The 24833-nt window shown below is 41.2% G+C and overlaps 1 protein-coding gene across 10 annotated transcripts in view; it reads right to left on the bottom strand.

The window, feature by feature from the left end:
- The window catches only part of spn-E (spindle E), a 437239-nt gene that overhangs the window by 79338 nt on the left and 333068 nt on the right, over positions 1–24833 (bottom strand). For all 10 annotated transcript variants that reach the window (XM_067091862.1, XM_067091856.1, XM_067091855.1 and 7 more), the window contains one exon: positions 18777–18883. In XM_067091862.1, coding sequence (XP_066947963.1) covers positions 18777–18883 — 107 coding nt within the window. The remainder of the gene's footprint in view (positions 1–18776; positions 18884–24833) is intronic.

The following is a 24833-nucleotide window of genomic DNA, read 5'->3' as shown; positions in this document are numbered from 1 at the left end:
CGTATTTGTGACGCAATAGGACGTTTACAGAGATGTCCCAATGTCGTCAGAACCATGAAAGGCGCGTATTGCCTGTCGGTAATGAGCATGTGAGGCGAGTTTTAGATTTGGATGCTGGAGAGGGACCAAGCACCCAAGGTGACCCAGCTTTTCAACAACGTGTTGTGCGGCCATGTGTGGCCGAAAGGGACCAAGGACCACATCCCGTGCCTTTTACGATCCCTAGGAAGCATTGGGGTGTCCTGAGGGGCATTCGTAAGCATTTGGGAGGCCTCCAACAAAAGGGCATTGATGAGTACTTGTTGGAGCTCGATCGAGAGCAGGTGGAAAATCCTCATTTTGATGGCAGTTGGTCATCTAGTGATGTCCTCGTCACTAGATGTCAGTGATGACGAGTATTTGCCCACAATGTCCGTACGAGCGCCACAGCATGAAAGTGAACTGGAGTTCAGTGGTTTCAGTGCTTATGAGGGAGTGTCTGAGGAGGAGGAGGCACCGATTGTGGCTCGTGGGGACGAGACAGAAAATGATGGTGAAAGTGAGGGAGATGGGTCAGTGGGGAGGGTGGGAGTGCGAAGTCGTGCCCACGCACGTGCGCGTACGGGCCTGTAGAAGGTCGCAACATTGCGGCAGCTTAGGTGAAGGCAGTTCATCTGAAAGTGATGAGGGGTAGTTGGAGGACCCCACCCACCTAACATGCACCCATTCACGGTAGCACCTGGGCTGACCGTACCTGTGCCTCTCACTGCACTGGGGTTCACTCAGCTCTTCCTTACACGGGAATTGCTGGAATACCTCGTTGCAGAGACGGCGGATTACGCTCGGTACTGCCTTGAGGAACTGCAGACAACGTTGTCGTATCGATGGCGGGGCTGCAACCTCACGAACATGGCGTATTTTTTGGGGCTCCACATTTTCTTTGGAATGATGCCTGCTGCTGATGTAAGGCAATATTGGAGGCGGAATTTTTTTTTAAGTAGGCCCAATGTTACCGGCATTATGCCCTGTGATAGTTTACTGGCGTTGGACAGGTATTTCAACGCCTTCAACCGAAGGGCCATACCCTATAATAACCTAGATCGCCTCATCTTAGTCCGCCCAGTGTTGGACTACATTCGTGAACGGTGCCAGTTTCTTGTGGTTCCTCCCAAGAACCTTTCTTTGGATGAGGGGATGATGCCATACAAAGGGCATCTAAGCATAAAAGTGTACAACCCCAAGAAGCCAAAGAAATATGGTGTGAAGTTATTTTTTATTACGGAATCCAACACTGGATACGTTGTGGACTTCTGTGTATTCTGGGGTCTTCTCCACACTGCGTGACACTGTCTTCGGTCTTGTGGATCGCTTCCGTAACCAGGGATACCACCTGTCTAGGGATAATTATTATAACTTGGTAGCCCTGGCCCAGGAACTCTATGAAGCAGGTGTGCACGTCAGTGGTACCCTTTGGTTGGTGCGTGGGGCCCCAAATGTCCTTAAGAGGTTCGCTAGCCACCCGCAACATCTGGCAAGAGGAGAGAATTATTTACAATTAAATTTTTTAGTTCTTTTCCTAATAGTTTTCTAAAGATTATACTGAAATTTCATAAAATATTATTTTCTACTAGAGTGGTGGCACAAGGGAGATGTCTTCGTCATCTGTTGGAAGGGGGTCCGACTCGTGCCCATGATTACGACCAGTCATGAGCCCATCCAAGAAGAGGTTGTTCAGCGGAAGACGACACATCGGCAGGGGCGAGTTACGTATGAGGAGTTTCGTGTCCAATGGCCTACTGCCATTGGGCACTACAATAGGCACATGGGAGGAGTTGATCTCTTTGATCAACTCATCCAGTATTATCCCTCTGCCAGGAGAACCAGGAGGTGGACACGGAAGCTCCTTAAATACCTCCTTCAGTTGGCCCTCCAGAATGCCTACATCCTCTACTGTGGGTACAATTCGGACACCCGGAGGTTGTCCCACATCCAGTTTCTCGAGGTGGCCGGGAATGCCCTCATAAACTTTAATCCTGAGGAGTGGCCTTCCAACACCGCCTCCCTGCCCCGAGAGGATAGGGCAGATGTCGCTAGGAGGGCAACCTCGGTCGTCCTGCTCCTGTAGACGCCACCCTTGATTATGTCGCCCCTGTTGATGCCGCCCTTGATGATGCCGCCCCTGCTGTCCCTGTCCCTGCTGCCGCCCTCCCTCACATTCCAATGTCCCGTTGGGTAGTGGACCCTGTGTGTCGGCTGCAGGCAGGGGATCACACACTGGAGCCCCTGGAAGGGCGTAAGCAGAAACGGTGCCGGGTGTGCCATATGAATGGCAGAAGAAGAGACACCCGGTTCGTCTGCCGCACCTGCAAGGTAGCACTTTGCAGGATCAGGGAGTGTGACCGCAAATACCACACTGTGGTCATATATTGGAGTGCGCCTGCCCGAGGGACACTGGAGGGCGCAGCGGACCGCCGAAGGGCGGCCCATCTGCAGTAAGGGCGCGCGTCTCCCTCCTCCACCTGTACCTCGTCTTGTTGAGAGGAAAAAATGCAAGACTCTTTAATGGAGGAGGGAGAAAACAAGAATAGAACAAAGTGTCAGGATTACGAGTGAGTATTCTGCATTGATTTTATATTTAATTTTATATTTATTACAAGTTTTTATATATCTGTATACATTGGTGTAATGTATATTATTTCGTTTTATGCAAAAAAAAAAAGTTTTAACCTGCATTTCTTTTAGTTATGTATTCATACCAATTAAAAAAAAAAATATATATATACATATACATGTGTGTATGTATGATATATATATATATATATATATATATATATATATATATATATATATATATATATATATATATATATATATATATATATATATATATATATATATATATATATATATATATATATATATATATATATATATATATATATATATATATATATATATATATATATATATATATTTATTAATTTGGTATTTTTTTTAAGCAAAAATCTAACATTCTACTGATATTCAATCATTTACCTTCATTTTGCAACATACGGGAAGTCTCTAGCACAATATTTCGATTTATGGTGAATTTTTGAAAAAACTTCTTCCTCACCTCCACGCACGCTAACTCTGCTGTAAATCTCAATTTCTTTAGTCACCTTGTCGTAATTTTCCCACCATTTTCTATTAGGCGTTACATAAAGTGTTATATATGAAAATGTGCGCAATTTCATGTAAAATACAACAAAAAATAACTCATGGTTGTAGCTTTTGTCAATTTTGAAATATTTTCATATAAATCACAATAAGTGCCAAAATTTAAACCTAACGGTGAACTTTGACTCGACCAAAATGGTCGAAAAATGCAATTGTAAGCTAAAACTCTTACATTCTAGTAAAATTCAATCATTTTGCAACAAACGGGAAGTCTCTAGCACAACATTTCGATTTATGGTCAATTTTTGAAAAAACTTTTTCCTTACCTTTGCGCGCGCTAACTCAGCTGAAAATCTCAGAATTTCTTTAGTCACCTTGTCGTAATTTTTGCACTGTTTTCTACTAGGCGTTACATAAAGTGTTATACATGAAAATATGCGCAATGTCATGTAGAGTACAACAAAAAATAACTCATGGTTGTAGCTTTTACTGGTTTTGAAATATTTTCATATAAATAACGATAAGTGCCAAAATTTCAACCTTCGGTCAACTTTGACTCTACCGAAATGGTCGAAAAATGCAATTGTAAGCTAAAACTCTTACATTCTAGTATTATTCAAACATTTACCTTCATTTTGCAACAAACGAGAAGTCTCTAGCACAATATTGTGATTTATGGTGAAATTTTGAAAAAAAAAAAAAAAACTTTTTTTACGTCCGCACATTACAAATTCATGCATCATTTTGTGATAATATTTTCTCTGTGTTGCTTTGATCGTTTTACAATTTGTTATATACCAAAATCATCGCAATTTAGTGTACAATACAACGAAAAAATATAACTTATTAGCTTTAACCGTTTTGCTCACAGCGCGATTTGTATACTGTACAGTACAATTATATATGAAATTTTTTTTTGCCATGTCATATATTCCAATATTTATATATGATAACTATATTTTTTTCATTTCTGATGGTTGCATACTAAACTTCAGGCAATTCAAAAAAAAGGAGCAAAAAATGAACTCTTAATCTTAAAAACTAATCGTGCTGTGATTTTTTGAAAAAAACTTTTTTCCCGCTTCGGCACTAACTCCCAAACCCCGCCGGCATACGGCAGACACTTTTGTAAATAGGGGCTCGGTGTTTAAGGGTTTATTAAACCACCATTCCTCATGAACAACAAAATTGGAACGACTGAAAATGTAAACGATTCTGACAAAGTACCATTCACTGATTTATTTCCAAAAGTTGACAGTCGCTGTTGGTCACATTTTGGACACTTACACAATATTGTCACCTGGCACTCTGAGCATTCAGGAGCCGGGCCACGTGAGCTGCTCATCAAGTGTCCATGTGTCAGACGAGCATGGCCTATTCTGAAACAAGTTAGAATTACTTGTGCATGTCTCTCTCTCTGATATGATGAACTCCATTTCTCAACATTAGGTTTTATCTGTTTTAATTTATTATTTTCAGGTTCTTCATTCCATATATATTGCCATTTATTTATGATACCCACCTTTGTGTGTGTTACATAATCAGTAACAGGGACATTCACATTTGATCTTGTCATGTGGGTTGCTTCTTTGGCTGCTTTGTCTGCCTCTTTATTTCCTTTGATCCCTACATGGTCAGGGATCAAATATATTTCTATATTTTTTCCATTATTATATAAGCTGTGGAGAAATAATTTAATTTGCTGTACAATATTATTTTTTGATTTGTAACTCTGAATGGCTTCTGTAGCACTTCTCGAGTCACTAAAGATCACAAAAATTATTGAATGATGTTTCTTTAATTATTTTTATAGCTGAAACAATTGCACAAAATTCTGCTGTGAATACTGAAGCATTATTAGGTAGAGAGAATTGATAAGTTTTGTCTCGGGACACTGCAGCATATCCCACTCTGTGCTCTGATTTAGATCAATCTGTATATATTGTGTAATGTGGACCTTTTCAGTTTATATGCTCTATTGTATGTTGTCTATGGTATTCTGGTGTATATGAGTAACTTTTTGATAAATATTTCAGGTGTGTACAAATTCTCATTTTATTCATTGTCCAGGGAGGAGGTGATTTTACTATTAAAGGCACTTGTATATTTATATTCAGCGACTCAAACTGGGAAAGGTGGAGGATTGTTATTTATAAATACATATCTTAATTCTAATCATTTTTTTGCTGGGGAATCACCTGTCTGAATTCTTAGAGCACTTTTCATTGTTACAGCTTTCTATGGAGAGACAGAGGTAGTTCACCACATTCAACTTGTAAAGATGATTTTGGTGATGATCTCAAGGCTCCTGAGCATATTCTAAGGCCTTCATAGTGAATAGGGTCTAACATTTTCAGTGCTGCGTCAGATGCTGAGCCAAATACTTCACTTCCATAATCAATGATACAGCACTGTTGCTTGATACAGTACAGTAAGGGCATGTCTATCGGCTCCCCAAGTGGTGTTAGACAGTTATTTAATTAGATTTAATGCTCTTTTACATTTTGATTTACATATGTTATGTGGGCTTTCCAGTTCAAGCAAGTATTGAATACTAATCCCCAAAATTTTGCTGTTTGGCCAATATGATTTCTGATTTTTAAATCTACTTCTTCCCCTTTTTATTTTTATAAAACATGATTGCTTAAGTTTTATCTATGGAAAATTTAAAGCCTACAGATGAGACCCATTTATCTATTTTTACTACGCTTTTATTAATGATTTGTTCTGCATGTTTTATTCGAGATGCTGAATAATATATGGCAAAATCATCCATATACAGGTTACTTTTAATGCCAATAGGTAGATTATTACTGATATCATTAATTGCTAAAGTAACAATGTGCCACTAAGGATGCTTCCCTGTGGAACACCATTTTCAAGTGGAAATGTTCTAGACAGATCATCAAAGTCTCACCTGAAAACTTCAATTTGTCAAAAAGTTTTGTATAAAACTAGGTAAATGTCCACAGATGTTGTTGTTTTGTAAAGTTTTTAATATAACATACCTCCATGTAGTATGATATGCTTTTTCAATGTCAGAAAAAACAGCTACAGTAATTTGTTTTTGTTCAAAACCTCTACATATATGGTCTTTCTGGGTTTTCCGACCTGTGTCACCCGGTGAAATAACCTTTCAGCACTTATTTCTAGGTAAAGCTATTGCTAAATATACCAGAGAAAAGCTAAAAAGCTAAGCCGGAGTTACTACCCCCGGTGCGAGCTCCATGAAATGGAGTCGTGTATGAGAAAGGGTGAGATTGTCACAATCACAGGCCTCCGCCCTGTAAACATTCCCAATGTCAAAAGTCCCACCGAGTGAGGTGCCGTTACAAACCCCCGCACCACTCGCGGACTGTAAACAAACCAGCGTCACCCACATTCCACTTTTAGCACGCGTCCGCTGTTGTTGTACTGTTCGTGTGTGCGCTTCATTTGATCGTATTACTATGGCATCCTCCTTGGATTCTTCACCTAAGTTAAGTACCATCTCTGTATTTTATTTTAGGCGGTTGAGGCTCCTTATTTCCCTCTAATTTAATAATTAGAGGGATTTATATGCCCGTCTCATCCTCCTTCTCCCGACCCCATGTGATCTTCAGTCGGTGCGGGATTTATGTCGGGGTTTCATTCCCCTTCTTTTTCTTATGTTGTGCCCTTTTGTTTATTATATATTCAATTGGTTTTTTTATATTATTGTTTTTTATCCTTCTCTGGAGAAGTTTTGGTCCTTGTTGTTTAGGCTACGAGTTTTTTCCCCCTCGGGCCTATCTGCTATTTATCTATTATTATACGCGTTATAATTTGGACCTTCACTTCCTCCAGTGCTTGGATATTTTATTTGAGATGGTACAGTTATGCTTATCTAGCTTATTTTAAGCCTAGCGCACGGATGTCTTTGATATTTGCGGATTATATCCTTTAGTTTTATATCTGGAAGGTCGGCCATTTTCCCTCCGCGCTCATATCGCGTTGGGCTTGGTCTTCCCTTCTACATATGTTTTTATGATTAGTTAGATCATTATTTTTTGCCTAGGATAGGTTAACTTTAGGCTAGTGGAGTAGATACTTTTTCCCCTGGGCTTCCTCCCTCAGCCACTGGCTGTGTTAGGTTAGCCTAGGTTGTAGCTTTGGCGATCTCTTCCTTGCTAGGAGAGAAGGTTTGGTGTGTAGGAGGGTTCATAGTTGGAGCTTCCCTTTGTGTGGCGTTTGGTTAGAGAGTCGGGCTTGCGCTTCTCCCTCTCCCTGTTTCGGCCTTTCCGTTTAGACTCTATAGTCCTAAAAAAGGTTAAGCTGGAACAGCGAGGGTTTCTCGCGTAGCCTACCTTCATCCGAACCACATCTTCGGGTTATTCTCCATCTTCATGTTTACCCCTCTCCTACCCCATTTTTCCTTACTCCCCCCTCCCTTCCCTCTCCCACCCTTGGTTCGCTTTCATATTATGTTAACTTACCAAGGCCCGAGAGTTTATCCTGTTCCTTTCGCCATAGCTTTATATCCCCTTCCTCTGCATTGATTGGTCTGTTCTCTCGTTAACGGGTCCCGACCTTACCCGGTCACACCCATCGAGACCTCAGTTAGGGACCGGGGTGCTCCACACCCCTGTTTCCCATTCCTTTCTTTTGCTTTTGGCCTTGAGTGTTCCCCGTCCTCTTCTCTCTCAGTATCGTTCGTACATGTTTGTCCGATCGCAGGGAGAAGGAGGGATCTCATGGCGCCCGGAGAGTGCTTACCCACCCCCTGGTCGCTAACCTGGATCCCTCGCTCATGGCCTATACCATCCCCCCCCCCTCCTAGTGTCAGTACGCGCTTTTTCCCAACCGAGTGTCGTTCCCAGAACAATATCTCAGGGGAGAGAATTTGTGTTCATGTTGCCAGTTAGTGTTTCCCACCTGACTGTCTTCCGTTGTTCACACGCTATGACATTTATATTCGTTCTATTCACTTAGAACACCTATAGTTCCCAGTATCTACTCTCCGCCGACTAGCTATCTTTGTGTTTTCTCTGCTAGGTAGTCGGACGTTCTTGTCGCCTTCCACTCCGGTGGGTATGGTGTTTGGTCGGACGGTGCTCACTACACCTCCTCCGCCATCACCATATTGGAGTACAGGATTCCCCCCGGCTCCAAGCAGAAATATCCACTTTTATAGTTGACCTTTCCCTAGATGCATATATGTTTATTCATTTTATATATACAGGCAGTCCCCGGTTTACGACGGTTCCGGCTTACGACGTTCCGAGGTTACGACGCTTTTCAAATATATTCATCAGAAATTATTTCCCGGCTTACGACGCATGTTCTGGGGTTACGCCGATCCGACAGAAGAAATTTGGCCCCAAAACGGCAGAATAATCATAATTTGAAGGTTTTTTTGATGTAAAAGTCAATAACAATGCAGTTTACGTCGTTTTCAATGCACCCAGAGCATTAAAAGTAAGGTTTTCTTATGATTTTTGACGATTTTCGACGATTTTCCGGTTTACGACGATTTTCGGGTTACGACGCGGCGCAAGAACGGAACCCCCGTCGTAAACCGGGGACCGCCTGTATATATATATTATGTTATGTTTATATACCACCCTTTTGGGACCTTTCCGTCACTCCGGATTAACTCCGGCGGTCCCTTTGGGTTATCTTGCATGTTCCAGTAGGCCCCTTAACCTTCCGGTTCACTCCGGCAGGACCTATCTGGATATTGTTTATATATATTATTTATTACCTTGTAGATTAACTGGCCTTTTGGGACCTTCCCGTCGCTCCGGATTAACTCCGGTGGTCCCTCTAGGTAGTTGATCTTGCATGTTCCAGTAAGCCCCTTATTCTCCCGGTTAGCTCCGGCGGGACCTACTTGGATAACTATTATACTAAGACACTGCTCCGGCAGCCCTATTAGCATACTCATATACCAGTCAACTTACAGATGGTGCGTTGTCAGGAGCAGGGGTGCACCGCTGTGCTGCATCAAGCCAGCGGGCATGAAGTGTGCAGGTCCCACTCCGGTTGTGCAGTCCACGTGGGGGACCTGACTGTCTGGCACCCTGATGGTTGTGAGGTGTGCTACGCCCTCTATGAACAAGTTCTGGATGAGTCGGTAAGTTAGTTTTCCACTTCCGATTCACATTCTCCTTCAGTTTTGTCTCTTATGGATAATTATAACATATTCTCCCTTTAGGAGGCTCAGTCACCTGACTTTCTCCCCCCTTCCAGATTGACCGCAACTCTCGGGACTCTTCGTTGTCGACCCTCAAAACCTGGGTCAGCGGCTTTGGGAGGAACGTCGGGGCAGGAAAGCCCTACATCCTGTCTAAGGACGTCTGCAACGTTCTCTTCCCCGGCGCCTGGATCTCAGCTTCGGTTGCGGACAAGGTAGCCGCCCCCTTGATCGCTGGGATCCGGGAGATGACGCAGCCCTCCCAAGAAGAAGTCGCTGCATGCGGAGTTGTCGCCGAGGATGTTGCGGCCCTTAACCTCGACCTTGAGCCAATGAATGTGGACCTGGACTTGCAGACAGGTAAGGGGGTAAGTGAGGCAGGTGATCTTCTTTTTAGTTCTCCTTCTTCCACTGCTTCTTCCTTCCGAGGATTTGTGAAATCCTCTTGCCTTATGGACGGTGCAAGGTCTACCGTCCCTAAGGTTAAAACTGTAAAGAAAAAGACCTTAAAGTCCCAGAAAGTCCACTCCGAGGTTCCCTCGAAGACGTCACGGCCCCCTAGCCCCGTGCCATCTACAACAAGGCCTCTACTTCTGTGAAGGGAGCACGAGCTAAACAAAGTAAGGAGGCTCCCACCCCTCCTTCCTTTGATGCTGAAGCATTTGCAGAGCTTCTTATGAAGCAGTTTGACAAAAGGGTTGACGACAAGCTGTCGCAACTCTCAAGTCAGCTGTCTTCATCAAATGCTTCCGTGCTCTCGTTGTCAGAGGAGGTTAAGTCTCAAAGGACTTTAATCTCCGGGTTCATGAGTGGCGGAGCGGCCAACAAACCCTTCTCCGTCCCGGACACTTCCAGCCTACCTCCTTTTGATAAAGGAAACCCCTGGCGCCTGACCCTCTTTGCCCCCCCAGCATGAGGGCACCCTCACTATCGAGGGCCTTGGCACTCGTAGGCTGGAGGAATTGGAATTCTTCCCTCCTAACCTGAAATCACCTTACGCAGGTTATGCCAGGCTTACTGAGGCGGCATGGGTTCGGTCCGATAAGGTCCCCAAGGAAACTGTCATCTTCCCGAGGGACCAGGCCCAGTCGGCCCTACTACGGACTTTGTCGGAGTGGCAGGCGGAGAACACTAAACTCACTCCGGCAAAAGGTGCCTTCACAATGTTCTCTCTGGGAGAAGTTCTCCCCACCCCGTGCACCTCTAAAGTGGCCTCCCTCACCAACCAGGCTTGTGTAGAGGGTAAGCCAGTTCCTCATCTCCGGGAGACAGATCCCACCTCTCGTCTTACCCGGAGATTCTCAGTATTGGGCAGGAGCTCCGGATACCTTCACGGTTACCCGGCTGGACCCTGCTGCGCCTCTAACCTCTTCAGCGAGCAACTCCCTATGATCCCGGAGTCGCTCCTGAAGGCTGAAGCTGAGTCTAAGGACAGACTCAGTAGGTCCTTAAACTCTCTGACTTTGGCAGAGGCAACGTCAGTAGTATATAGCGAAGATGCGCTATTCCAGGTACTGACGAAATCTCTCTTAGGGAGTTTTCAGCAGGACTTGTATGACTTCGTCAAGGCCCGGTTGAACTGCCGGAAACACATCTTTTCGGCAGCCTCCATCCGTCATGAGCCTAACAGGCTCATAAAAAGCTCCATCTGGGGAGCTAACCTCTTCCCCCAGGAAGAGGTTGATGCAGTCCTAGCCGAGGCAACTAGGCCCAACCAGAGTCTCCGCTCCCGATGGGGTTTATCCTCTAAGAGGAAGCAGTCTGAGCCCGCCGGAACTCATCCCAAGCCAGGGAAAAAGTTCAAAAAGTTTAAACGGCTCCCGACTCAGACTGTCTTGCAGGCTGTTCAGGTCCCCGTCCCTGGTCATCCTTCAACCTCCCAACCTCAACCTCAGTATGTGCTGGTCCAACCAGCCCATCAACCTCTCGCTGCCCCTTCATACGTCTCCTCCCCAGCTTACAACGCTCTCTTACAAAGCCAGGGTGCATTTCAGTCTATCCAAAATGCAAAGGAACGAGAGCTAGGGGTACTTCCAGAGGTAGAGGAACATCCCGCTCCTCCTCCAGAGGAAGGGGAGGCAGAGGCTCCAGAGGAGGCAGACCCTCTCCCGCACAGTGAGATATCTCAGGTAGGCGGGAGGTTATACCATTTTCGGGACCAGTGGAGCTTCAGTCCCTGGGCCCAGAGCATAGTCTCCAAGGGACTGGGCTGGAGTTGGGACAGAAGTCCTCCCCCCACCAGTCAGGTTCCATCAATCACCCTCCAAGGCTCTGAAGGACTTTGTGAAAGATCTATGATTAAAGAGGGCAATAAAGAAAGCGAGACATCTGAAATTTCAAGGCAGACTGTTCAGTGTTCCAAAGAAAGGTTCCAGTCAGCGAAGAGTAAATTCTAGACTTGTCCCGTCTAAATTCCTACATTCAATGCGACAAGTTTCAATGCTTACAATCTCGCAGGTTCGGACCCTACTGCCCCATGGAGCCGTAACCACCTCTATAGATCTTTCAGACGCCTATTATCACGTCCCGATTGCGAGAAGGTTCTCTCCTTATCTGGGGTCCAGACTAGGAAATCAGGCATACTCATTCAGGGTCATGCCATTCGGTCTCAATATAGCTCCCAGAATCTTCACCAAACTGGCATATACGGTAGTTCAGCAACTCCGGTCTCAGGGGATCATGCTAGCCGCATACCTAGACGATTGGATTGTTTGGGCATCCAGCATCAACGAATGCCGGAAAGCAACAGCCATAGTAATCAGCTTTCTGGAATCACTGGGCTTTCAGATAAACAAGGAGAAATCCCGCCTAGTGCCGGAGAGTCACTTTCAATGGTTAGGAATCCAATGGGACCTGTGTGCACACAGACTATCTCTTCCGACGGCCAAACGGAGAGAAATAGCAAAAGCAACCAGACAGTTCCTCAAGAACAAGAAAGCTTCCCGTCGTACCCAAGAAAGAGTCTTAGGTTCTCTTCAGTGACGGATCTTCTTTTGAAATCCAAACTGAAAGACATAAACAGGGTATGGCGGAGTCGAGCCAATGTCAGGTTCAGAGACAAAATATCTCTGATTCCGCCGATTTTAAAGAAGAGACTCCGGCCTTGGACGACTGTCAAGAGCTTATCGAAGTCAGTGCCTCTTCAGTTTCCTCCGCCATCTCTAGTGATTCACACAGACGGTTCCCTAAGCGGGTGGGGAGGATACTCCCAACACAAGAAGGTACAGGGGACTTGGTCTACCATGTTCCATCAGTTTCATATCAATGTTCTGGAAGCTATGGCAGTCTTTCTAACCCTGAAGAAACTGCGTCCGAACAATCTGATTCATATAAGATTGGTCCTGGACAGCGCAGTAGTAGTACACTGTTTAAACAGGGGAGGTTCCAAGTCGAGTCGGATCAACCAGGTTATGATAGCAATATTCTCTCTAGCAAACAAACACCGTGGCATCTGTCTGCTACCCACCTTGCAGGGGTCCAGAATGTCATTGCAGACTCCTATCCAGGACAACTCCGCTGGAGTCGGAATGGTCCCTGGACAAAACTTCATTCAAATGGATTTGCAATCAAGTTCCGGGTCTCAAAGTAGATCTCTTTTGCAACAGAATGCAACCACAAACTACCTTGTTATGTTGCTCCCAACCTGGACCCTCTAGCTCACTCCACAGATGCAATGTCCATAGATTGGAACAAGTGGAAAAGGATCTACCTCTTTCCTCCAGTAAACCTGTTACTGAAAGTCCTTCACAAGCTCAGGACATTCAAGGGTCAGATAGCCCTAGTAGCTCCCAACTGGCCGAAGAGCAACTGGTTTCCACTTCTTCTAGAGCTGAAGCTTCGGTGTTTGCAAATTCCCAACCCAAAACTGACGCAAATAGTACAAACTCAGACTGTGTCAGCTTCCTCAAGAATTCAGAATGCCCTGGCTTTGTGGATTTCATGAAGTTTGCAGCTCAGAAGGATGCTAATATTGATCCTATTAACACTTTGTTCCTAGAATCAGATAAAGGGAATCCACTCTTAGACAATATGACTCAGCAGTTAAGAAATTAGCACTCTTCTTAAAAGAATCTGAAGCTACTGTAATGACCACTAATTTAGCTATTTCATTTTTAGGTCATTATTTGAGAAAGGTCTGGCCTCAAGTACCATTACTACAGCAAAATCAGCTTTGAAAAAGATATTTTTACACGGGTTTAAGATTATCTTAACAGACTCTTATTTTTCGTCTATCCCTAAAGCCTGTGCTCGTTTAAGACCAGTAACCCGCCCACATTCAGTTTCCTGGTTCAGTTAGCCTCAGAAATAGATAATCATAATTGCTCTTTCACTAACTTATTGAGGAAGACCTTATTTTTGATTAGTTTAGCTTCAGGTGCTAGAATTTCTGAACTGTCTGCCCTGTCTAGAGAACCCAATCATGTTGATTTCCTTCCATCAGGAGAAGTGTTGCTAGCTCCTCACCCTAAGTTCCTAGTTAAAAATGAAGATCCTCGAGATAGGTGGTCTCCCTGGAAGGTCATCCCCCTCCCACAGGACCTGTCTTTATGCCCAGTCTTTACCCTGAAAGCCTATTTAGACAGGACCTCACACATAACTTCCGGGCCTCTGTTTGTAAGGGAAGGGGGAGGAACCATCTCTTTGAAAGCCATTAGGCAACAGATCCTGTATTTCATTAAACATGCAAACCCAGATTCAGTCCCAAAAGTACATGACATTAGAGCAGTGGCCACCTCCACTAACTATTTTCATTATATGAATTTCGAGGATCTTTCAAAATACACGGGTGGAAGTCTCCGTAGTTTTTAAACGCCACTACCTGAAATCACTAGAAGCTCTGAAATTCACTACAGTGGCGGCAGGGAACATCGTTCCCCCCAGTTTAATTCTTCTTAGTACTCAGTCACTCTCCTCCCTCCTACCTGCCTCATTTATTCCCCTTCGGTCATCTCCAGGTCAGGCATGCTTCACAGCCTTTCTCCTGACCATGTCATAGTTTTGTCCTGTCTATTTGTTTAATTTAAATGTTACATGTATTATCTTGTGGGACATAGTTTCCCCACCTTAGTTTTAAGTATATGATTAGTACCTAAATTTTCACTTTTATGTACTCATTAACCTAAGGATGATTTTGTATTCATGTACCTTTTAATATTGTATTAAAATTAAGTATATTTATTATATCATTATTATATCTTAATACCACATCTTGCTACTGGGATAATTAAAACTCTTGTGGAAATTTAGTTTTATTACTTTCCTCTACAAGTCTCCCTTTTGTTTCAGGATGGTATTTTGATTTCTCTGTTATTATTTCACCGGGTGACACAGGTCGGAAAACCCAGAAAAAGGATTTTGACAAAGGAAAAATCTATTTCTGGGGAGAGACCTGTGTCACCCGGTGACCCTCCCATGATTCCTTCTTTCCCCCCCTGGTAAAATACCATTCCAGGATGGGGTGCTAATGTGGAATGTGGGTGATGCTGGTTTGTTTACAGTCCGCGAGTGGTGCGGGGGTTTGTAACGGCACCTCACTCGGTGGGACTTTTGACATTGGGAATGTTTACAGGGCGGAGGCCTGTGATTGTGACAATCTCACCCTTTCTCATACACGACTCCATTTCATGGAGCTCGCACCGGGGGTAGTAACTCCGGCTTAGCTTTTTAGCTTTTCTCTGGTATATTTAGCAATAGCTTTACCTAGAAATAAGTGCTGAAAGGTTATTTCACCGGGTGACACAGGTCTCTCCCCAGAAATAGATTTTTCCTTTGTCACAATCCTTTTAGCGAGAATCTAATGTAGATCTGTTACACTGTGATGCAAACTGAGTGTGAGTCAAAATTTTATTTTCTTGAATGTGCCATGTTAGTCAACCATTAAACATTTTCTCTAACAATCTGCATAAGCAGCTTGTTAAAGAAAATTGTCTGTAATTATTTACATTACTGGGATCCTTTCCAGGTTTGGGGATAGGAATTATTATAGCTTTATGCCATTCATTAGGAAATAAATTTCGAAGCCATAAATGATTATAAAACTCTAGTAAGTAACTTTGCCAAAGGTGCTAAGTGGCAGATCATCTCAAAACAAATATTGTCACCTCCACGAGCAGATTTATTGCTGTTGAACAGAGCATAATCCCAACTCGTCCATATTAAATTTTCTATTATAATATATATCTTCTATTGTTTCAAAATTTACTGTTACTAATTCTATTTTATTTTTCTTTGTGTGGAAGTGTTCATCTAAATTTTTATCACTACTTACACTTGCTAAATTTTCTCCTATTATATTACTTATATATTTCTTTTGGATCAAGTGTTCTTTTCCCATCTTTTAGTATGGCATGTCTAGGTGGTTTAACATGGGTACCATTTATTTTCCTGAATTTTTCCCATATTTTTTGTATGGGAGTATTATTAGAGAGATCTGATATGTATTTCCTCCATGGAATGAGTCTTCCTTGAATTACTTCTTTTTTAAATTTTGCAGATATTTTGTTGTATACAGGTTTTAATGTACCAATTTCTAGTAATAATATAGTCACTTTTTGTAAAGTTCCTTCTAATATCGGTAATGCTTTATCTATTTTACTGAACTTCCTATTCAAATTATCTAATTGTCTCCCTACTGAGTGTTTTATATTTATTAATCCCGTTAACTTATCGGACCACCATAGAACTTTATGTTTTGTTGGGTGGGGTTTTGATTTTGGCATTGCTTTATCAGCAGCATTTTTAATGAAATCAACAAGAAATTTATTAGTTTCATTATGGTCTTTTAAATATTCAAATGGTGGGATATTTCTAGTGTGCATTTCATATCACTCCCAATCTGCTTTATAAATGTTATATTGAGGGACATGTTTTGCAAGATTATTTTGTAATAAGGAAATTAATATTGGGAAATAATCACTGGTGTGCAAGTCATCATCAACTGTATTCCAGTCTCATCTGTCAACTATACTTGTACATAGAGTTAAGTCTACTGAGAAAAATGTTCCATGTACTTTTGAAAAATATGTGCTAATTTCGTCATTTATACAGCTTGTATAACTCTTGTATTTTACTACCTGTTCTATTTGCGTCTGTACAATTACAGTCCCATATTGGGTTGTGAGCACTAAAATCACCTACTATTAATGTAGGATCCTTGGTATTGTTTAGTAAATCTTTTTTAAGTTTATCAATGTCGTAATTTTTATTAGGTTGGTTATATAAATTATTTAATTATCATTTATTTGTATTTTAACACTTGATATTTGCAAGTCAGTAAAGTTTACAAGTACTCTATCATAACATACTTTGTTATGTACATATATAGCAGTACCTAAATTTCCTTCTTCTCTAGGTGTAGATACTAAGGTGTATTTACATATTGTTGATATTGTTTTGTTGACATGCTGTAAACATAGTATCATTGGTTCATACTCCTTTAGTGATTGTTGTATTTCTCCCAAATGTAATCTGGTCTGTAGACCATTTACATTCCATTGTATAATATGATTACTGAAAGTATTACATTAGCGTGTTCAAGTGTTATTTTCTTTTGTGGATCATCAATTTACATTTTTTCTAAAATTCCATTTACAAGTTCAGATGTCTCCCCGCCCCGCCTCTCTTCGCCGCCACGTGGACTGCTGCCCCTTGCTTTGTAACCCAACCACGTGGCCAGTATCTTTTGCAAGCGGTGAAGTGCAATCCCAGAGTGAGCCGAACTTCAACTGCGGCCCTTATCATCACAAGGGCGCCCCTCCATCACTCCACCGATCTATGAGCCACGTGTACATCTTTGGTGGGGAGGCCTTTGTCTACACACACTTGTGGACCCCTTACTGACGCCTTTGGGAAGGACTGGAACGAAGCCCCGGTGTCAACACCAACGCTAGACACTCCTGTGGGACGGTAAAGTACCCTGAAAGAGTTGCTTAGTCACGTTACTTTTGCCCTTGTGCATTCATTAGACTTCTGGGCCCGTATCTTGGCTGTCCCCTGAATTTCTTGGTTCAATCCTGGCCCACTTGTTCACTGCCCCCCTTAATCAAGTCACTAGTCAAGCCTCAAGGTTGTCCTTGGCGCCCTCAGCGCACCCTCGAGTAGAAAGCATTCCCCAATTCCAGCCTTAGATTGTAACTTGTGTCCCATATCATTTCAGAAGGACAATCGTAGCAGAATTCTCCTTGGTCCGCGTTCCTGGCATTCACAAGCTTTTCTCCCCACCTTTGGGAGGACTTTCAACTGCAGCAGCAATTTAACTTTTATTTAACTCATTTCCCTTTGATCTTGTCTGTTATGTAAATATATATATTTTTGTACCCATGTGTTTCACATCTTCCCTTTGAGAAAGAGCCCTAAGCTCCTGTATAACCCCCTTTTGTTTTCTGTTTTATATGCTACTGGTTATCTTACAAGGTCATTGTAGAGTAAAGTAATGAATTTCGAGATTTAAAATCTACCTGCACCAGGAAACATATAAAAAAAAATATATATATATATTATATATATATATATATATATATATATATATATATATATATATATATATATACATATATATACATGTATATACTGTATATATATATATATATATATATATATATATATATATATATATATATATATATATATATATATATATATAAAATATTATTTGTGTCTGTGCATTTTAATTATGCTGGTTTGAGACAATTGCGCATTGGTACCCCCACTCCTCTTGTAAATATTGTAAAATGCTTGCTAATAAATGTAAAAATGTCACTTTTGACTCTCATTGGGACACTGGGATTGAGTTAAATTCTGGTGTCAGGTGTGGGGTGGTAGAGAGAGTTGAAATAGGAATGTGCTTAAGTGACTTAGCTGTCTAAGCCAAAGATGAAAATGGCAGGTGGCTATGAGACAGTAAGTGCAACCATGGGTTACAAGGTGGATGAGGAATATGATCAGGTCACTGGTATACTGGTTAGTGTCTTTGCTTTCTACGCAGATGTCAAGAGTTCACTCCTCCACAAGGAATGAAAAATCATTGGCTCTGTATCACAGTCAGTTACTGCTGCAGTGTGGGGGCTGTGGTGGGGGGCTGCAGAAACCTGACTGATGTTTGCCTGAACACCTAAAGGTGATGGAGAACTGAAACCAAGCAACTTTAATAAGATCAAATAGCTAAATGGAGCAAATACTCTTGTTTAGGTGTCCTCTTAAAGTAAAAAGAAACAAAACCAGGCATTGATTTGTACACTTTAGGGAAATATTTGACAAGCTGTCCCTGGCTTCTCATGCAAGATCTATGATCCAAGCCATGTAAAAAAAATAAATAAAAGAGAAAATAATGAAACTAAGTACTGTGTAACTATGTTATATTCCTACTAATGAACAATGATACCAAAAAATTCAGTTACAAAATTGCTGTTCAGTTGCATGCACAACTTTAGAGTAACAATAGTCAGTGAAAAGACCTCTAAATTTTATGCTACTTCAAAGTCCTTACCGAAATACAAGGAGCCTTAGCTGCTTCTGAAGTCTTAATTGCTTGTCAGCTGGCATTTCCTCCCCTTCATCAATCATTATGTTCATTAGGAAGCGAACTTGATTTATCTGTTGGGAAATAATGGTCATTATGGATATCAAATCATTTTTCTATTAAATAATCTTTAACCTTATGTGACAGACTATATTTTAGAGTGTGACAGATTATATTTTATAAATCTTCCCAACATGCATCAGAGTTAAGCTGGTTATTAAGTTTTTATAGTGGCAACGGAGTATTCATAGAAGATTTATCCTACTCAGTCAAAATATACAATACCTTATTTGCACTTATAAAGACATCAGAATAAAAGGGTTCAACCACATTTAATGCTAGTAGTTTATTAACCCTTTAATGCCAACTGGATGTATTTTACGTCGACAAAAATTGTCTGTCGGGTGCCAAGTGGGCGTAAAATACGTTGACTACAAAAAGTTTTTTGAAATATTCGCGGAAAAATATTTATAGGCCTAGTTTGCAAAAAATTTTAAATCACACGCCTTGAGGGATGCTGGGAGTTCACGGATCATGCTGTTGTTTTGTTTACAAGCGTGACCCAGCTGCGCATGCGCGAATTTCTTTCTTCTCCCAAAAGAAAGCATCAGCTAACTCTGCTGAAAATCTCAGAAATTCTATAGTCATTGTCGTAAATTTTGCATCGTTTTCTATTAGCCACTACATAAATTTTTATATATGAAAATGTGCGCAATTTCATGTAGAATACAACAAAAAATAACTCGTGGTTGTAGCTTTTATCAATTTTGACATATTTTCATATAATCACAATAAGTGCCAAATTTCAACCTTCGGTCAACTCTGACTCGACCGAAATGGTAAAAAAATGCAATTGTAAGCTAAAACTCTTAACATTCTAGTAATATTCAATCATTTACCTTCATTTTGCAACAAACAAGAAGTCTCTAGCACAATATTTCGATTTATGGTGGATTTTTCAAAAAAGTTTTTCCTTACCTCAGCACGCGCTAACTCGGCTGAAAATCTCAGAATTTCTTTAGTCACCTTGTCGTAAATTTTGCACCGTTTTCCATTAGGCGTTACATACAGTGTTATACATGAAAATGTGCGCAATTTCATGTACACTCGGCAAGAAAAGTGAGGATACAGTTTTTTTAATCTTCGGACATAAAGTGCTAAATAATGAGACATCTGGCAACTTTAGAAAGGGGAGGAGCTTCAGTCTCATTGTGCTTGTTTTTTGCTTGACCTCCCACAACTTTCAATCATATTCTACGGTTCTGAAATCATTGATACTTAAATGCAGTAGTAAGCTTTACAGTATTCGTTCAAGTTGCAATTTGCAGCGACAGTTCTGAGCCAAATAAACATTTCTCCACAAAACCTACGAAGTAACCTTGCACATATGAATTTATGACACCACAATGAACAGAATGCTTGCATAATCGGAAACACGATCTTCCATAATGAAATCAAGAGTTAAATTTGAGCAATGTCCAACGAAAAACTTGGGGAACAATAAAGGAACGAATGCAATGTTATGGAGAGAGAGAGAGAGAGAGAGAGAGAGAGAGAGAGAGAGAGAGAGAGAGAGAGAGAGAGAGAGAGAGAGAGAGAGAGAGAGAGAGAGAGAGAGAGAGAGAGAGAGAGAGAGAGTTGCTGTTGTGTAAGCCTAGGCCTATATGTAGAGCTACTTATTTCATTATTTATTTTTCTTTTAGAGATTGAGTGATACTATATTTGTACAGTATGTTTTAGCAATGAGAGAGAGAGAGAGAGAGAGAGAGAGAGAGAGAGAGACTAGAGAGTAGAGCAGTACTTGGGGCCTGAGGCTACTTCAGGTCAGGGCCTTTTTAACAGACACGTACACATTTATCATATTTTGTTTTAGTACATGTTTCGATATGAACAGTAGTAGTTAGTGTCATGTTTCGGCAGGTTCTGCGTTTAATTTACATTGAAGCCATTGATCTATTATGCTGTACCATACTGTATTAAAAAAGAGGTAATTCCATTACAAAGTTGAGCAACAGAAAAACAAGTCTCGTGAATGTACTATTACCATTTATTTTATTGATTTATTTTCTAATCATCGCCTCATCGGGGCCCCCTCAGTACCCATTTGCCTGAGGCTGCAGCCTCATTAGCCTCAATGTAAATCCGCACCAGAGAGAGAGAGAGAGAGAGAGAGAGAGAGAGAGAGAGAGAGAGAGAGAGAGAGAGAGAGAGAGAGAGAGAGAAGCCTAGGCCTACATGTAGAGCTACTCATTTCATTTTTTTTTTTTTTATTTTAGAGATTGAGCGATACTATATTTGTACAGTATGTTTTAGCAATGGAGAGAGAGAGAGAGAGAGAGAGAGAGAGAGAGAGAGAGAGAGAGAGAGAGAGAGAGAGAGAGAGAGAGACTATGGCAACGTTAAGAAACATCCAGTTACTTGTGTTTTCCCGCCGAAGTTATCCCGGTACTCCGCACATCATAGAGAACCCTCTTGCAGATTTAAATAGATTGTGTCAACCTGCCCTACCTGTCACAACATTTACTGCCATCAATTCCAGCTGACATTTAACACTGTGATATACAAATATGAATGTGTAAAAATTAAAGAAATTATCATTACCTCGTATGATGATGCAATAATAAGCCTGTTCATAACGGAAAACGAGTAAATATTGCCGTTCTGATAAACAGTACTACACCGAGATATCCATATACTATCTTTTAGATCTCTATGAACGAAGTCATCTGAGAAATTCTGATTACTTCGGACATGCATGGTGTTTTTAAGTATCTGAACGTTTTTGTTTTGCAGATTTAACATATATGATATAATTTGCATTGTATTTTCATATTCTAGAGTAAGTTTACCGAGATTATGTGTTTTCTGTAAGAAAAAAATTAAAATTCGATGAACGAAATCGAATGAAAATTGTATCCTCACTTTTCTTGCCGAGTGTACAATACAACAAAAAATAACTCATGGTTCTTGCTTTTATCAGTTTTGAAATATTTTCATATAAATCATGGTAAGTGCCAGAATTTCAAAATTCAGTCAACTTTGACTCGACCGAAATGGTTGAAAAATGCAATTGTAAGCTAAAACTCTTTTAACATTCTAGTAATATTCAATCATCTGCCTTCATTTTTCAACAAACGAGAAGTCTCTAGCACAATATTTCGATTTATGGTGAATTTTTGAAAAACCTTTCTTCTTACCTTAGCACGTGCTAACTCAGCTGAAAATCTCAGAATTTCTTTAGTCACCTTGTCGTAATTTTTGCACCATTTTCTATTAGGCGTTACATAAAGTGTTATACATGAAAATGTGCGCAACTTTATGTACAATACAACAAAAAATAACTCATGGTTGTAGCTTTTATGAGTTTTGCAATATTTTCATATAAATAACGATAAGTGCCAAAATTTCAACCTTTGGTTGACTTTGACTCGAAGGAAATGGTCGAAAAATGCAATTTTAAGCTAAAACTCTTACATTCCAATAACATTCAATCATTTACCTTCATTTTGCAACAAACGAGAAGTCTCTAGCACAATATTTTGATTTATGGTGAATTTTTGAAAAAACTATTTTTTTACGTCCGTGTTACGAATTCATGCATCATTTTGTGATAATATTTTCTCTGTCTTGCTTTGATTGTTTTACAATTTGTTATATACCAAAATCATCGCAATTTAGTGTACAATACGACGAAAAAAAACCTCATTAGATTTAACCGTTTTGTTCACAGCACGATTTGTACACAATTATATATGAAAAATTTTTTTTTTTGCGCTGTCATATATTCCAATATTTATATATGATAATATTTTTTCATTTTTGATGGTTGCATACTGAACTTCAGACAATGAAAAAAAAAGGAGCCCAAAACAAACTCTTAATCTTAAAAACTAAGCGTGCTGTGATTTTTTGAAAAAACTTTCTTTCCTCTTCGGCGCTAACTCTCAAACGACGCCGGCATACGGCAGACGCTTTTGTAAATAGAGGGTCGGCGTTTAAGGGTTAAGGGTTAATTGGGTTTGGATATGAATGTTTGTTATGCTGGGTACATTCTATTCTAGGTTGTCATATAATTACCAAAAGGCAGTATTTCGGGTAGCATCCCTTACTTCCAGCAACTATCCTTTTCCAGCAAAGCATTAGTTCAAACAATTTCATTCCAACCTACATAAATAAATCTCTCATAGGATGACTACTGTAGTCTTCCAAACTCATCAAAAAAATGCTATCACTATACTGTACTGCCTTTTTATCACTAGCCATTTCAAGGTGGGAATAACATAGGGAGTAGGCTCCTCCCTGCCTTGGAAGTCTCAACAGACTTCATAGGTCACTAAGATCTTGGTTAGAAGATAAAACAAGACATTTGTGTTTACATACTGATAAAACTAGACCTTTGTGTTTACATATTAAGTCTAGCACTGCTCTATGGCCCCTTGAAGGTGGATGAAGTGTGTCCCCTTGGTGGTCCTCAGGTATAGGAGGAGTTCCATTATCTGAGCTACAGAGGAATTTGCAGGCGAGATGTTATACCCGTTACACCATTGACACAAGACTGCCTTCTTAGATTGGAGTACTTGGCAAGAAGACTGCTGTCTGCATCTTGCAACAGTCTCTACAGTCGGTTTTGAAAAGTTCAATTCTTCCAGGCAAGCTCCTGGACAGTCTGTAAATCTGTCTGAGAAAAGAGTAGTCCACCCTTTAGTGCTATCTTCTGAAGTGAGGTTGTCAGTTGATATGGATTGTGGAAGGAGTTGTAGAGTCCATCAACAACCACATCTGGTTCAGGAACCAATATTCATGGTCCAGAACAGAGTTAAGAGTGTCATCGTTATGTTGTGATGAACCTGAAAACTTGTTCAGCCCTTCCTTGATGAAATTAGAGTGCGGAAGAGTGTTAAAGGTCCAGGTTGGACTCAACTTGCAGCATGGCGTCAGTTGCCTGAGCAAGAGGGTCTAGGATTGGAGAACGAAATGAGGAAGGCAACGGTTCCTTGAGGCAGCAAACCAGCCATAATCAGCCTGTCCCATAGATTCCACAGATTCTGCCAGACCAGGGAATCCAAGGTCCACTTGGCTGGAAGGACATGCCTCTTCAGTGTTTCCACCATAATTAGTGTGCCCTGAAAGCCGAGTGACTGGAGAACTTGATTTGATATGCCCTTCGTAGGAGTTCTCTGCTGACTGGAGAGAGAGAGTGAGTCTCCTTGCTTCCTTCTTCTCCATATGCTTCAGGACTGTGGTCTTGAACCAAGATAACCACAGTCTAGGTGTGAAAAAGGGTCGAGAAGCATTGAAGCCGTGAGTGCAAAGCTTTTGGCTATCTGGCAGAGATGAGAACATACAGTACTTAGGACTGTGGTCTTGTGACAGGATTACCACAGTCTAGGAGTGCAACAAGGTCGATAAGCATTGAAATCGTAAGAGATGAGATTTTGTTCTTGCCAGGGCTGTGCCCCGGAAACTACCTGGTTCCCCAATCCAGATCCTGGACATTTGAATGGAAAACTAAGTCTGGGTTTGTAGTATGAAGGCACTTCCCTTCCAGTGGTTTACATTCAGACAGCCATTACTGTATATCCAGCCTAATTCAGGGCTAAGGGGATAAACAAAGTGTCCAGCTGCATTTCCCTGTCCCAAATGTTAGAAATACTCCTAGCATTTTCCTTCAAAGGTAATCGAAGAAGTCAGTTGTCCAGGTAAAAAATAACATTCCAGAACATGAAGTCAAATGCTAGAGGAGTGACAACTTGAGAGTAGGTTGCCGTAGAGAGGCCAACACACAGATCCTTGCACCAGAAGACTCTGTCCTGCCAGACGGACTTGAGATGCTCCAAGAGTCCGGCAAGGACATGGAAGTATACTTCCTACATAACTCAGGTCTTCATCCAAATGCCCTTGGAGAGTGAATGACAGGATTGTTTTGTTCATCTCTATCCTGAATTTTGTCTTCTATTCTAAGAGGAAAAAAGGGGCATTGCGGGCCGTGCAGATTCGCCAACTACTATGTGGTCTCACAGACAA

Source organism: Macrobrachium rosenbergii, chromosome 48, assembly GCF_040412425.1.
Source record: "Macrobrachium rosenbergii isolate ZJJX-2024 chromosome 48, ASM4041242v1, whole genome shotgun sequence".
Taxonomy (NCBI): Eukaryota; Metazoa; Arthropoda; class Malacostraca; order Decapoda; family Palaemonidae; genus Macrobrachium; species Macrobrachium rosenbergii.
This window is presented reverse-complemented; position numbering and strand designations above follow the sequence as displayed.